The sequence below is a fragment of the Ascaphus truei genome, chromosome 6 (genome assembly GCF_040206685.1).
Source record: "Ascaphus truei isolate aAscTru1 chromosome 6, aAscTru1.hap1, whole genome shotgun sequence".
In the NCBI taxonomy this organism is placed as follows: domain Eukaryota; kingdom Metazoa; phylum Chordata; class Amphibia; order Anura; family Ascaphidae; genus Ascaphus; species Ascaphus truei.
The window spans coordinates 20,976,537-20,991,077 of NC_134488.1; the positions used below are offsets into that span (position 1 = coordinate 20,976,537).

General features: G+C 41.6%; 1 protein-coding gene across 4 annotated transcripts in view; it reads left to right on the forward strand.

The window, feature by feature from the left end:
- Window positions 1-14,541, forward strand: part of CLSTN1 (calsyntenin 1) — an 84,771-nt gene that overhangs the window by 61,227 nt on the left and 9,003 nt on the right. For 2 of the 4 annotated variants that reach the window (XM_075603579.1, XM_075603580.1), the window contains 9 exons: window positions 2,175-2,296; window positions 8,115-8,277; window positions 9,515-9,565; window positions 10,463-10,620; window positions 11,487-11,635; window positions 12,104-12,330; window positions 12,977-13,147; window positions 13,816-13,961; window positions 14,254-14,389. In XM_075603579.1, coding sequence (XP_075459694.1) covers window positions 2,175-2,296; window positions 8,115-8,277; window positions 9,515-9,565; window positions 10,463-10,620; window positions 11,487-11,635; window positions 12,104-12,330; window positions 12,977-13,147; window positions 13,816-13,961; window positions 14,254-14,389 — 1,323 coding nt within the window. The remainder of the gene's footprint in view (window positions 1-2,174; window positions 2,297-8,114; window positions 8,278-9,514; window positions 9,566-10,462; window positions 10,621-11,486; window positions 11,636-12,103; window positions 12,331-12,976; window positions 13,148-13,815; window positions 13,962-14,253; window positions 14,390-14,541) is intronic. The other 2 variants (XM_075603581.1, XM_075603582.1) reach the window with 1 other exon arrangement.

Below are 14,541 nucleotides of genomic sequence, written 5' to 3' on the forward strand. Positions count from 1 at the left end.
ATGCGTTACCTGTATAGAAAAGGAAACAGTGATGGTACGAACAGAGCACGCCAGGGCAAAATAAATTGAATTTATTATCAAAAAGACACAATTAAAAAGACACCCTACAACATGATCCCAACAGAAAAGAATCAATTATCATAATTAATTACAACGGCCACAAAAAAACTGTACCTAACTGTTTAATATTTGTATTTTGTGGCTGTTGTAATTAATTTTGAATGATTCTTTTCTGTTGGGATCATGTTGTACAGTTTCTTTGAAATGGTCTCTCTTTGATCGTTCTATTTATTTTGTCCTGTCGTGCCCCGTTCGTGCCCCGTTCGTGCCATGGTTTCCTTTTCTTTACATGTAATGCGGCGGTAGAAAGTTTTTATCGCCGTCACAAACTCAGGTCAAGATTCCGTACTGAACCGCACAGGCAGTTTGTATCACAAGCTAGGTATATAGATCTATGCTGCTGCAGAACTTTACAGACATCGGACACCTTCATCAGCCTGTGGGCGAATGACTTTAATGAAGAAGAAAAACATTGTCACATGAACAAAGCACGATTCAGCCGGACCAGTCAGTATAAACATTGAAGCTCAGCTTCGCAGAAAACATTTTGTTTGTGCAATGTACTCTATTTAAAAAATGTTTTCCCATCATTAGCCCGAGACTTGAGAACATGGCTAGACCTGTTTATATAAAGAGATTGTCTTTCTGGGTTGTGAAATGTGATGGGACATTATCCTTTCATAGCTCTGAAGGGAGATCTTTGCATCTGAACACCTGAAAAGCATTCAGGGATGTAATATATTCTCTACCTTTTTAATCAGATGTTTCATAAAGGGCTTTGGGGGCTAAATTAGAAACACTCATTTTAAAAAGTACAACTCCCACTTGGGAGCCATGGAGGGCAAATGCGATCTGACCTGGGGACCTCCCTGCCAAGTAGTCAAAATTGGGTAATTGATGTGTAATGGGCCCCTCTTAATGTGTATCCTTCCCTTAATGTGCACCTGGCCCAACCCCTACTCGCACCTCCCTGTATTATTTTACGTACCCCTCCCCTAAGTATTAAATCAATAAAATACAAGTTAAAAAAATGAAAGTTCAACTCAAAAATATACCCAATAACATATGCATTTCTAACGGGCTAGTTAAAGTGATCATACTGCAGGGATTATTTTTTAGTAACTCCATTGACTATGCATTTTTTTTTTTTTTTATAGAAAATGTACCTTGTTGGCCATATTTACTGGTCCCCTTAAATTGAAGTTCAACAGTTAACTAAAACGTGATGGTTGTCCAGCTGTTTCAGTGAAATCAAAGGCATTACTTAAATGGTTTTTAGCCACTTAAAAAGGACTGCTTGAAAGCACTCATGCCATTTATTTGGCTACTCTTTGATTATTAGATGAGTGGTTAAGTGTAAAATCTGCAGTTATTGCTCCATTTATTGGATACTAGCTATAGTACCCGGTGTCGCTCGGATTGCAGTACTCTGGAGTCATCTGTTCCATTGCAGACTTGACTCAATCAATAATAGCGTCCTATTTAACTCGATCAATAATTCCATCCTCTAGTGAGTGAGGCTGCGCACCAACTCCCAACCCAAATTTTATTAACATCCATCCTCTTCTCTGACCCCCTCAGTGACCTTCCCCCTCAGTGACCTTCCCCCTCAGTGACCTTCCCCCTCAGTGACATTACTCCCTTACACCCCAACGTCTCACACTCTTCCTCTCATCTTCTCCCTCCCCATGTATTTCTCTCCCCCCTCTCTTACACCCCCACCCGAAACCGATCAATCAGCGGCCTCGCGGAGAGGGAACAACCAATCGGAGGCAGAGCTGTTAAAAACCGAAGGAAAAAAAACCCCACATTAAAATTAGTCCTTGGTGTCCCCTTAGTCTGCAAGCAAAGTTTCAGTAGTCTCGGTGTCATGGCCTTGGAGCGATGTCTCTGACAGACACACACACAGGCTCTGTTCTTATAGATGCTCAGGGAGCCTCCTGAGGGTGGGTACTTTCAGCTTGTGGTCCTCAGTACTGTTATTTTCTTACAACTGATGTATTTTGGTTTAGAAAAGGGACCACTTCCTTTTTTTTGTGTAATGTACATAATTGCAAAATGACGTCATTTGTGAGTAATATGGAGTGCCACTGAACTTCCACATCCTTTTACAGAAATGAACCGCCACCATTACTCGCTCTATATAAACAACTGCAAACTGGGTTTCCTGTTCCGTCAAGGACCATCGGAGGAAAAGAGATATAAACCTGCTGAATTCCATTGGAAGTTAAACCAGGTGAGATTACGGGCCCAAGGATCGCATTCTACCTCTCAGTCCTATGTAGGATAAAAAGCAATTTGTTCACATAGAAAAGAAAAAGACGGGTCCAAATGTATTACTTCTTTAAGTGCTCTGTGTATAGATGCACAGGTTTTGCAGTAGATCATAATTTTAAGTAGATGCATGTTAACACTGCCAGCTACCCTCTGACAGGGTTCCTCAAGACCCCACCAACAGGTCAGGTTTTAAGGATATCCCATCTTCAGAACAGGTGGCTCAATCAGCATCTCCGTATTCCCTGCTCGAAGGCTCGTATTTAATATACTGCAAAGGCATCTGTAGAAGAGATCAGTTACTTTTAAAAGAATGGGGAGAACAGCTTCAGCACAAGGGAGAACAGCTTCAGCACAAGGGAGAACAGCTTCAGCACAAGGGAGAACAGCTTCAGCACAAGGGAGAACAGCTTCAGCACAAGGGAGAACAGCTTCAGCACAAGGGAGAACAGCTTCAGCACAAGGGAGAACAGCTTCAGCACAAGGGAGAACAGCTTCAGCACAAGGGAGAAAAGCTTCAGCACAAGGGAGAACAGCTTCAGCACAAGGGAGAACAGCTTCAGCACAAGGAAGAACAGCTTCAGCACAAGGAAGACCTTCACAGCCTATTGCATAGCAACTTCTTTTCCAACTCTTCAAAAACCCATTTTTAACATTAGGTATTTTTTTTTTTCTTTTAAAAAGAGAATACAAAAAGCGTGAAACATGAATGTCTTTTTATTTATATAGCACCATTAATGTACAAAGCACTTCAGAGCAGTAATACACGTGACAATCATATAAATAACAAATAACAGGTCATGGGAATAAGTGCTTCAGACATAAAAGTAACATTTAGGAAAAGGTGTCCCTGCTCTGAAGAGCTCACAATCTAATTGTCTTTACAGATATATATATAATATATATTTTTATATTTCTAATCAAAATCCCAACCACCCTGCATGTATTGTATTGTATTGTATGTCTTTATTTATATAGCGCCATAAATGTACATAGCGCTTCACAGTAGTAATACATATCATATAAATAACAAATAATATAAATAACAGATCATGGGAATAAGTGCTTCAGACATACTGTAAAAGTAACATTAAGGAAGGAGTCCCTGCTCCGAGGAGCTTACAATCTAATTGGTTGGTAGGAAGAACGTACAGACACAGTAGGAGGGTGTTCTGGGAAGTGCGTCTGCAGGGGGCCAAGCTTTATGTATCAGGTGTATAGTATCAGCCACGGATCTACTCATATGCTTCAATAAGAAGGTGGGTCTTAAAGGTGGATAGAGAGGGCGCTAGTCGGGTATTGAGGGGGAGGGCATTCTAGAGGTGTGGGGCAGTCAGCGAGAAAGGTTTAACATAAATTTAAATACATTTTTCATAAACATAAGGCCTAGTAATATGAAGTAAGGAAAAATCCGTGAGTAAAACGCAAGAAAACAAATGCACGCGGTCAGCACAATGTACAGCTTACAAGTATTTCCCACATGGTGTATCCAGCTTTCTCCTAGGGGTAATTGAACACATCCTGTTCTAACTCTGAAACCTATGTAAATTCTGTGCTGCAGAATATCACCACATATCCCACCATAACACAACCGAGGGGACAATGAAGCCAGCTGTACCTGTAGCCATGAGGTCTATAAAGGCATACCGGCCCATGTGCATGGTATCCAGATTCGTACATGGCTATTCATAGAATGTATTCTCAAAAGATCTGCGCATTGCATAGAAGAATGTCTGACCATCGCCTCCTACTTTCAGCTCATTTCTTTCAGCCTGAGTGCCCATCATTAAAGGTCCCTGTGCAATGAATCTGAGGTTAGCTGACAAATTTGCTGTGGTCAGCTACTGAATTTAGCTCATGCCTTCCCTAATGTTCCGCTGGCTCTCAGGAGAATGCACTGATGTTGGTGAGATGACCTCTGAGCCCTCCTTGCTAATAGACTGAAACAGCTCTGTTGCCAGGTCCTCTTGCATCTGCCCTCCCTTGCTTCTCCACAGGATAATCTGTGCCCTGAGATTATTTTTTTTTTTGTGTGTGTGTGAGATTCTACCTGTATGTTGATTCACTAGCATTAATGTAACTACGATATTACTCGGACAGATTTCAAAATAGGAGTACAGTTTCCAACATACAAGTAGGTCGGTAAGATAAATCCTCTGCTATGCAATGAATTGAGTTGCCCTCTGTATTCCTCTGTATGTGGCACCCAAGCACATTATATGCCTCTGTCGTTTGTTAGAATTGAAGGCAAAGAGAAAAGATGTTGCAGGTACAGACTGCTGCAGAGAGAGATGTTTTTTGTGTTAATTATGTTGCCGGTTTCCAGGCAGTTCATGCTGCATGTGTAGCAGATTGGTGGGGGAGGTGTGGGAAGCTGAAAGACGAGCTGCAAGGTGCTGGAGCTTGAATGCCATTTCGAGTAAACACTTCCAGATTAGTGAGAATTGATCCCGCCCCCCTCCCCCCAAAAAAGTGGCGTTATTCTGACTTCTGAAAATGAGTCATTGATATTTTAGAGAGCAAGTGTACCTCAAAATTCCCCACCCCCCGGTTACGTACGGCACACCTGTGAGCACGTGACCTGCATACGGGACAAGGGTTAATACACCGCTCTTTAGCTGGCCCACTTTTCATCTTCACAAAGGTCCCTCAAATGAACAATATCTTGTCACAATCCGCCCCCATATACCATTTGTCACGAACAGCACACTTGTGAGCATGTGACTTAGATATGCAACCTGGGTTCATACACACGGCTACTCTAGCCAGCACTCGCCTTTCTCCTCCGCAAGGTACTTTCGATTGTATGTATATGTCTTTATATAGCGCCATTAATGTACATAGCGCTTCACAGCAGTAATATACGTGACAATCATATAAATAACAAATAATTATAAATAACACATAAAGGGGAGAAGTGCTTCAGACATAAAAGGAACATTTAGGAAGAGGAGTTACTGCTCCAAAGAGCTTACAATCGAATTGGTTGGTAGGAAGAACGTACAGAGACAGTAGGAGGGCGTTCTGTTAAGTGCGTCTGCAAGGGGCCAAGGTTTATGTATGAAGTGTTAATTATCAGCCATGGAGCTACTCATATGCTTCCTTAAGCAGTTGTGTTTTGAGGTGGGTCTTAAATTTGGATATTAAGGGGAAGGGCATTCCAGAGGTGTGGGGCAGTCAGTGAGAAAGGTTTAAGGCGGGAGAGGGCTTTAGATACAAAGTGGGTAGAGAGAAGACATACTTGAGCAGAACGCAAGAGTCGGGATGGAGCATAGCGAGGAATTAGGGCTGAGATGTAAGGAGGGGCAGAAGCGTGGAAAGCTTTAAAAGTGAGGAGGAGAATTGAGCCAGGAGAGTGATTTCAGCAGGGGAGGCGCGGAGACAGATTTTGGAAATGGTTAATATTAAGCCCTTACTCAATTGCAATCATACCTATCCGCTTCCAGCATCCAAGAAATATGCAAAAATATGTAATGGATAGATATATTATATATCCATCTGCCAGGGTCTCGGATCCCTGTTTATTATAGAAAAAAACTATGCACTTAACACATTTGTTGTAGCAAAATGTGCCTGAAAATGTAAATACGCTCTACAAAGCTTGCAGCTGTTCATTCAGAGCCCAAAGCTTTATTTATTAAAGATAGTATGTATGTATGTATATATATCTATATATCTTGCAGAATAAAAGATTACAAGAACATACAATTACAATAAATGCAGAACAGCTTCTTAAAATAAAAGGATAAAACAGAAACCCTATACAGTACATTACCATATGTCATAGGTCTTTCCCAGAGAGGTCACTGGAGTAGAAGATGAAAATTCAGATGTCTGATTGCAAAACTCACGTTTATTGAGTTCTGGTTTTCATATTACCTGGGTGAGACTTGTGTACCCGTTTCCCCCCCCACCCCCCATTGAAACACCATAAGACCCACCCTTGTATAAGTGGTCTCTCCTGACATTTGACCCAGGAAGGGTCTTGGCCTGTCATAAACCCAGTATATTGTATTTTTTAGGACAAATGGTAACCACATTAACCCCTGAAGCAACAGATTGATTAAAATACCTAAGCTCATGATATTGTCATGACAAAATTGCACTTACTACATTGGCATGTTTTTAAAAGGTAAATGTAGCTTTAAAAATAAATAAAAACATTTTTTAATGTGAAACTAAAGCTTTGTAGTAATTTAGAGTTTTTATGTCTTGATGGTCCGTCTTCAAATCTTAAGGCGATTTTTGTTTTTTCCCGTTGTCTTGTAATGATTATTTTAATGAGTGAGATTGGCTAAAAATAAGTGAGACTTGACAAGCCAGTTGAAGTAGTAGCGGTGGGAAATGTAGTGACATGGAGTGGTTCCTGGAGTCATGCTACCAGGCCAGGGGGAAGCTGCTGCATTGACGCCAAGGTGACCTTGACTACTAATGCGGTTCATCCGTGCATTGAACAACAATTCAAGTTGTGTTGTGCGCAACGCTGTGCACCTCACTTCTTCCCGCTAATGTAATAGACTTGAGCAATATACGATATGATAGTAATATTGTGATAGTACATTTTAATAGGGACATATTGTTAACATCGTGGTATCCGTCTGCCTTGGATGTCATTAACATGTTAGAGCAGCTTGTAACATGCAGATTAAAATCCATAGACTTTAAAGAAGGCCCGACTGCCAATGTACATTGAATCTTGGCACCCTTGCACCCTATAGAGATCACATTACATGTGTTTGCCCTCCTTCTTATTCCATACCCATATCTTGGATGTTTAGGAATAAGGTACAGTAAGAGTTTTTTTTTTATTATTAATATAAAATTAAGTGCTTTTTAAAATGACAACTGTTGAATAATTGGGGGGATGTTGGCTTTATTTTTAACATTTATTCTGGAAAAATAAGTTTTCAAATGAATTTGAGCCGTTAAAAGTTCTCTTTCCTATACAGAAAATATTTATTTGGGTGAATATTATCACAATCATTATATTTATCGTTATTTTGCAAAACATTGTGCCATTGCCAAACCCCAGGGGGAAGATGAGATCTTTATTGTATTTTATTCTATTGCCCCCAAGATTTAATCCCATTGGAGTCTGGCCAACACTAATCCTTTATCAGTTAATTCTGTGCCAAGTGTTACCTGCATTTTGTTTATGGTTTAAAATAAGTAAAATATTTAATGTACGTATGTGTATGTCCATTATGTTGGACCGAAATGTTGTCTTTTTATTTTATTTTTTCTTGGATTATAATATTCTTCTTGACTCTCTCTCACTCTCTCTCACTCTCTCTCACTCATATTATTCGGCTGATTGCAGTGTCGTTTTCTCACTGGCATGTTTGTTCTCAATTCGTTGTAGTATCATTAGCAGAATCCCTTACACTTCTGTGTGTTTTTAGGAGAGGGGCTTTCAGGCCAAATGTAAAAAATAAATAAAGCAAACATTACAAATGGCACAAAAATTGAAACCACGAAAATGCAACTAGTATCTCAACAATATTCCTTATTTTAATTGACTGGTGGAGTAATTGCAGAAAATCATGTTAACCCTATTATTGTATACTATAATAAGCATTGTGATGAAATTAAGTGGTCTGTGCAGAGGGGATACCTAAAATACTAAAATATGTATTTGTTTCTTCTGAGTTGGTTTGAACAAAGAACTTGGTATTTGAGCATTTGCATACAACTTGGCATCTGTGCAAGGCGTGAATGCTGAGAATCCATGGGAAGTGAATCCAAAATAACTCAGACTCCCACTGTGTTCTTCTCTCCAGGCATGTGACAAGGAATGGCACCATTATGTTCTGACAGTAGAATTCCCCACGGTCACACTGTACGTGGATGGCGTTTCATACGAGCCTTTCACTGTGACTGAAGATTACCCTCTGCATCCTTCTCAAATAGACACTCAGCTGGTAGTTGGTGCTTGTTGGCAAGGTAAGGGTCTAAAACACCTCCTGTGTAGGGTTGGAATGGAGTAATAGACTGTGTTTTAACAACTTGACTGGCATTGTCTGCAACAGGAGCCCAATATTCACTGGTACTGAGTTAAGAATTCATGTAGAATTTGATCATTTGTCGAGTTTTCCCCCTTTTACATGGCTAAGGACATATAAATGTTAAATATAGAGAAATTTAACCCTGTCCTGCTGAGAAAATATAGTTCTGTAATTTGATGTTTGGTAACGTTTATAAATATAGGTGTTCAGTCTACACCAGCGGGGCCAAACGCTGTAACCAAGGGTCACCAACAGCCCATGTTTTATGGATATTCCTGCTTCAGCACAGGTGTTTCAATCCGTGCCTGTGCCACTGATTGAGCCACCTGTGCTGAAGCAGGGATATCTTTAAAACATGGCCTGTTGGTGGCCCTTGAGGACAGTTTGGCCCGCTTGTCTACACAGTCTGTTCAAACTACATCTCTACTGAAAACAGTTGCTGAAAAACCCTATAACATACCAGGCTAACATTGAGGTCACGCAAGTTATTGGAATATTCCGGTTATTGGAAATGTGTGCATGGTTCTTTACTCTTAAAGTTCATCTTAGACCAGTGTTTTTTTTATCCTTTTTTGGTTAAGGAACCCTAGAATTAGATTGAAATTGTGGGGAACTCCGTCCCGCTCTCCTCCCCGACATACAGACCCACAGACTTCCCCCTTACCTCTTTGAGCCGGTCCGCAGCTCCCTTCTGTCAGCCGGAAGTTGAATGAGACTTCCAGCGCATGGAGAAAAAAACGATCGCAGTGACTGGGGCGGCTGCTGCTGAACGCCGGAGCTGCCGGGTCACTGCTGCGTGGGGTGCTGCCACGCCGCCAGAGTTCTCCCAGCTCTGCCTCGGGGAACCCCGGAGGAGTGCCCAAACCCTGATTGATAATAACTTAACTAGAAAAAAAAGTTTTTAAACGGGCCGCCGCAATTTTTGTCTGCTTTGGTGTGCGTTTGTTACGAAAGCTTCACCTTGCTGCAAAAACCATGCAGCCTGAAGACCGCACACTACCTGGAAAAGTCTCCCTCGGGAATGGGATGCCTTGGAGAAGAGCCAGCCCTTGAACAGCCGTGTGCTGCTTTCATGTACAGATGCATTTGTTTTCGTAACATGTTTTGTCAATGTAACAATGTCCCTAATCCCGTGGTCACTTCCCTTGTTTGTCCCTTCTCTTGCTTTTCTGCAGAGTATTCAGGAAATGGAAATGCCACTGACCCAATGCCAGAGAGTGATGCAGGTGGCTGCACTTTGTTCCCTCCCATGCTCCTGCTCCCTTAAATTGAACAAAGCATTTCACGCCATCTGCCCTCGCATGAAACGCAAACTACACTTTCTGTATACTTTCTTCTCTCATTTTGGGCCTGTTCAGCTCCTTTGCACGGGCAACTCTAGCACGCTGTGTAGCTCATAGTAAAGTGGTGTCAGGTCAGGGGTGCCTGCTGGAGTTCAACTATTTGTCCAGCTTTTCCCTGTCCCCAGCCTGTTCTTTTGTGCTGGGAGGGTTCTTAGCAGGTGTTCAGGGAAACCACACAACTGACACATACATGACTGCAACCTACAATTTCCCATGCGTCAGGAAACTTCTTAACTTGTAAATAGCCATGTTGCATAGTCTAGAAAACCGAAGGCTAGTGGCGCACCTACATTCTCTAACATAATTTAATTGAACACTAATTATAAACTACATCCCTAGTTAATTTCCAACCTTGTTTTTTTTTACTTCAACTCTATAGAGAACATTTTGCAAAAAAAGGAATATATTTGTAGCGGCGTACTATAAGTAACTGTAATCTATATATTAGTGTTCTTTTCTGTGAATGTTGGGGTTGCATAGTTCTAATGAGTTATATTATATAATTGACGAGATCATTAGTGACCCTTCCAATGATAAATCCACATTTGCCATTCCATTTCCCACCAGTCCTCCCTATTCCACCTGCCGCCTCCAAGGCACATGTGCATGAAAATACCCTCATTGTTCCTGGATGTGACCAGGCTGATGCCAAGACTGGATGTTACTAACCTGCATGTAAAGCTGTTACCATCTACTGGGCAATAACCCCGAGCAGCACCACAGACATGCAGTGGCTTTGCCCCGAGTACTGACCTTGCTTCTGGTTTCCGTTTTCTGAAGGTGGTGATCTCCACATGGCTCAGTTTTTCCGTGGCAATCTCGCGGGCCTGATGATTCGTTCGGGCAAACTGGAAAGCAAGAAGGTCATAGACTGCCTGTATACCTGCAAAGAGGGGCTGGAGTTCCAGGCCACAGATGGCATTGGGAAAGGAATGCAGGTAAGTCGACAGTGTTGGAAGGAACATGGCAATGGCACAATTACCAATATGTAGAATACATCACCATTAAAGGACCGTGTGTTGCTTTTATTTGCATCACAGAATATCATTTGTTAAAGTGACACCGGTCCCACACTGGGCAAATATAACCTTGTTTTTTGTTTAAAAACAATGTATCAATATAATTGGATTCCTTGCAAATGTTTAACTTGCTCCTTGCTTAAAATGAATGAATAGATTTTCTTCATTGGTCTTTCTCTATCTCATTGGTAATGATGACAAAGATTGATTTACAATAAGAAAACAAAACTTTTTGATTAGATAAAGATCATAACACCAAGGCGTTTGGTTATTTTGGAAATCTTAAAAGCTAAAGGAAAATATTTCAAAAGATGTATACTTTCCTGATTTTTTTTGTTTTTTTTTGTTTAACACATTGTATTATTTATTTTACATTAAACACTTTAAATATATCACTGCCATATACAACACAACCCGTTTATCCCTGGTAGCAACTACAGGCAGATTGAAATGAGAAGCATAGCCTTTAAGTTAAAAGGTAACCAAATTGCATGTAAATGGGACATTTAAAACGGTTTCCAACTAATCTGTAATAAAAAAAGGAACCCTCTTCTGGCAGAGGCCTGTAATGCATTGCAAAGCAACATCTATCTTAGCAAGTCATTCAGTCCTTATTTACCGAGCGATGCTAAGCAATGAAGCACTCTATGACCCATTCGCTATAATTGGTTGCAAGGGGCCTTATGGAGATATGGACTTGTGTTCTACTATATTCTATGTGCTGCGGCATAGAGACTCTGAATCTGCCTAATACATGTATTTGCCTTTTGTATTTGGAATCATAGATCAACTTAAACCCCAGCCAGTCTGGGCTGTCCTTGGAAGGGGATGACATTGACCGATTTGACCAGGCAATGCAGCATATTTCCTACCTGAACTCGCGCCAATTCCCCACACCTGGCATAAGACATCTTAAGATCACCACCACAGTCAAGTATGTGTGCTAGTGCAGGACTGTGTGCCTGGGGGATGTGTGTGTGCAGCAGACTGAGCATGGCCTTGGCACTTACATGATTGCACAGCCTTATTCTGTGTGGCATGTGTCCTCCTGTATGACCAGCTTCTCTTTTTGTACCTGATGTTAAAAATACAATCCGTGTGGTACACGTGTGCGTGTGTTTGAAATCTCATGTTTTTCATCGGAAGCAATTGAGAATGTTATCTGCTTTAGAGAAGTGAAATCCCAGAGACCCAGGGGGCAGGATTTTGTATAATCTGTCATTATATTCATGTGGCTATAATGACAATACAGCTCTCAATAGAAGCTGCATGGAGTGGGATTATTGCCTAATAACCCGCCTAGTGCTGGGAGTTAGCTCTGCAGACGCACCGTATTTAAATAAAATACCAATGTAACAAGCCAGCTTTTCTGCTATGGTAAGTTATTTTTGCTTTGCTGCAGATGCTTCAATGAGGAGACATGCATCACCATTCCAGATGTGGATGGCTACGTCATGGTGTTACAGCCAGAGGAACCAAAGATCAGTTTAAGTGGCATAGACCACTTTGCCCGCTCCGCATCAGAGTTTGAGAGCAGCGAGGGGGTGACCATGTTCCCTGAGCTGCATATCATTAGCACAATCACACGTGAGGTGGAGCCGGAGGGGGATGAAGACGAGGATCCTACAGGTTAGATGACCCTGACCACGTATTAAAATGAGATTGTCAGACATCTAACATGTCTAAGAATAATAAACCGCAAGACATTGGTTGTTGACATTTTGCAGTGATGGTTATCAAAGATACTATAAATGTATCAATGATTTTATTTTTGCATCTTATTCTTGATGGCAATGTGACAAACAGAGTTATTTCTAGGCCTGGTTTTTACCCCACATGGGGCAGTTATCACCAGTCTTAAACCGTGTAACCTAGTTCCAGTCCATAGTTGCGAAGGAGAGACCTCTGGGCGCCTTTTGGGCAGAAGGAGAACTAAACAGATCACAATATACATGCAAAGTAACAGGGTACTGATATCACCACCTTTGGTGTTTTGGGGATTAAGCCTAATCACATTTTGTAAAGACAGGATACGTTTTCATCTTTCAGTGATCTCTCTTGCTGAAACCTATGAAATCATTGGTTATAAAAACAAATGGTACGTTGTGCCTTCCAGTGAGCAAGATTGCTCCTCCTGATGGAGACGAGTTACTGCCAAATGGTGATATTTTAAGCTACTTTCCCCCTAGATTACATTTGTGCAAGATCTTCATTTTCTATCCTGCTCTCATTTGGAATAAATGTAATTATAATATAGATATATATTTTTAACCAGTTCAAGAATCTCTGGTCTCTGAGGAAATCATGCACAACCTGGACACCTGCGAGATCGGCGTGGTGGGAGAGGAGCTGAACCCAGATCAGGAGAGCCTGCAGGTGGATGTGACCCGACTACAGCAGAAGGGAATGGAGATGAGCAGCTCAAACCTCGGCATGATAATCACGGGTCAGTGAAATGAATAGCCCAATATATTGCTTCTGTTATAGAAAGGAGCAAATGGTTTGGAGTGCTGTAGTCTGAATCTGCGGTAGTGGCAGATAGAAACCTCCAATCCTGAAGTTGGAAACTGATGCATTGTGGCTGAAAATGTGGTGGGGCGCTTCAACACGCAAAGCTGCAGATCACCGGAGCGGCTTCCTAGGACCCTCATCAGGATAATTCTTTAAAGATATGTAAATGACCTCCTTTGTAATACAAAGTGTGTCCAAAAACATTATTCATGTTTTCATGTATCTTCTCTGCTGGTATTTTTCTTTCCCTAAGTCCTGACTTATTTGTCGTTGGCTTTGCCCGTTGTGGTGTGGACAGTACGAGCATTCCTTCGAATCCCTATTCTGCGTGATCCTCTGATCTCCATACTGCCTCTTTATCATCTGACAAGCTAAAAAAAAAAAACAACCCTTAAACCTACTCAGCTGTTACTGTAGGTAGGGTAGTCATGCTTGGAAAATGTGCAACATTATATAACTATTGGTGCCACACCGTGTTAGTGATGTTGCAGTAAACGGTGAAAGGTTTTGACGGCTGTCGGAGAAAATGCATGCAGGGTCTGCCATGATTGTCTGTGGCTGTTGGGATTTTGGGAATAAATGCGTGGCTTGTCTCTCTCATAGGTGTTGATACTATGGCTAACTACGAGGAGGTTCTGCACCTGATCCGCTACAGGAACTGGCGCACAGTCTCCCTCTTCGACAGAAAGTTTAAGCTGGTCTGCTCAGAACTGAATGGACGATATAACAGTAATGAGTTCCAAGTGGAGGTGAGAAGCGAGCAGAGCATGGGTGAATTAGAGGGAGGTGGGGACGTTCTAGCGAATATCTCAATACGGGTGGAAAGGTGTTTAAACGGGAGGACAACCATACATGATTCCATTGTTGTACAGGCTACATTCTGTCCAGGGGAAGCTCTTCTTGTAAAAGGACACTTCACACATGAACAATGAGACCTTTGCATGGTACATAGATCTATTAGGCCGGTAATAATGGACTTTTAGGTTGGTGTGTGTGCCTGTTTTCTGTCTGGTAATGTTCTGGTTTGCTGTACCGTGCCAGGTGAATGTCATCCACACTGCCAGCCCAGCGGAAGAGCCTAATCACATTGTGGCACAGCCTCAGTTTGTCCACCCTGTGCATCACTCCTTTGTGGATCTGTCAGGTCACAACCTGGCTAATCCCCACCCAACATCGGGTAAGTTTTATATAGGTGCTGGTTCTCTATGAATAAGACCCTCTTATCCCTAGAAGTCATGTACTCCTATTTCTATACTTCAGTTTGTTGTAGCTGAGCCACTAACTGGTGATGCAATTAAGCTTTTGTATTATTTGTACAAAAATGGTTAA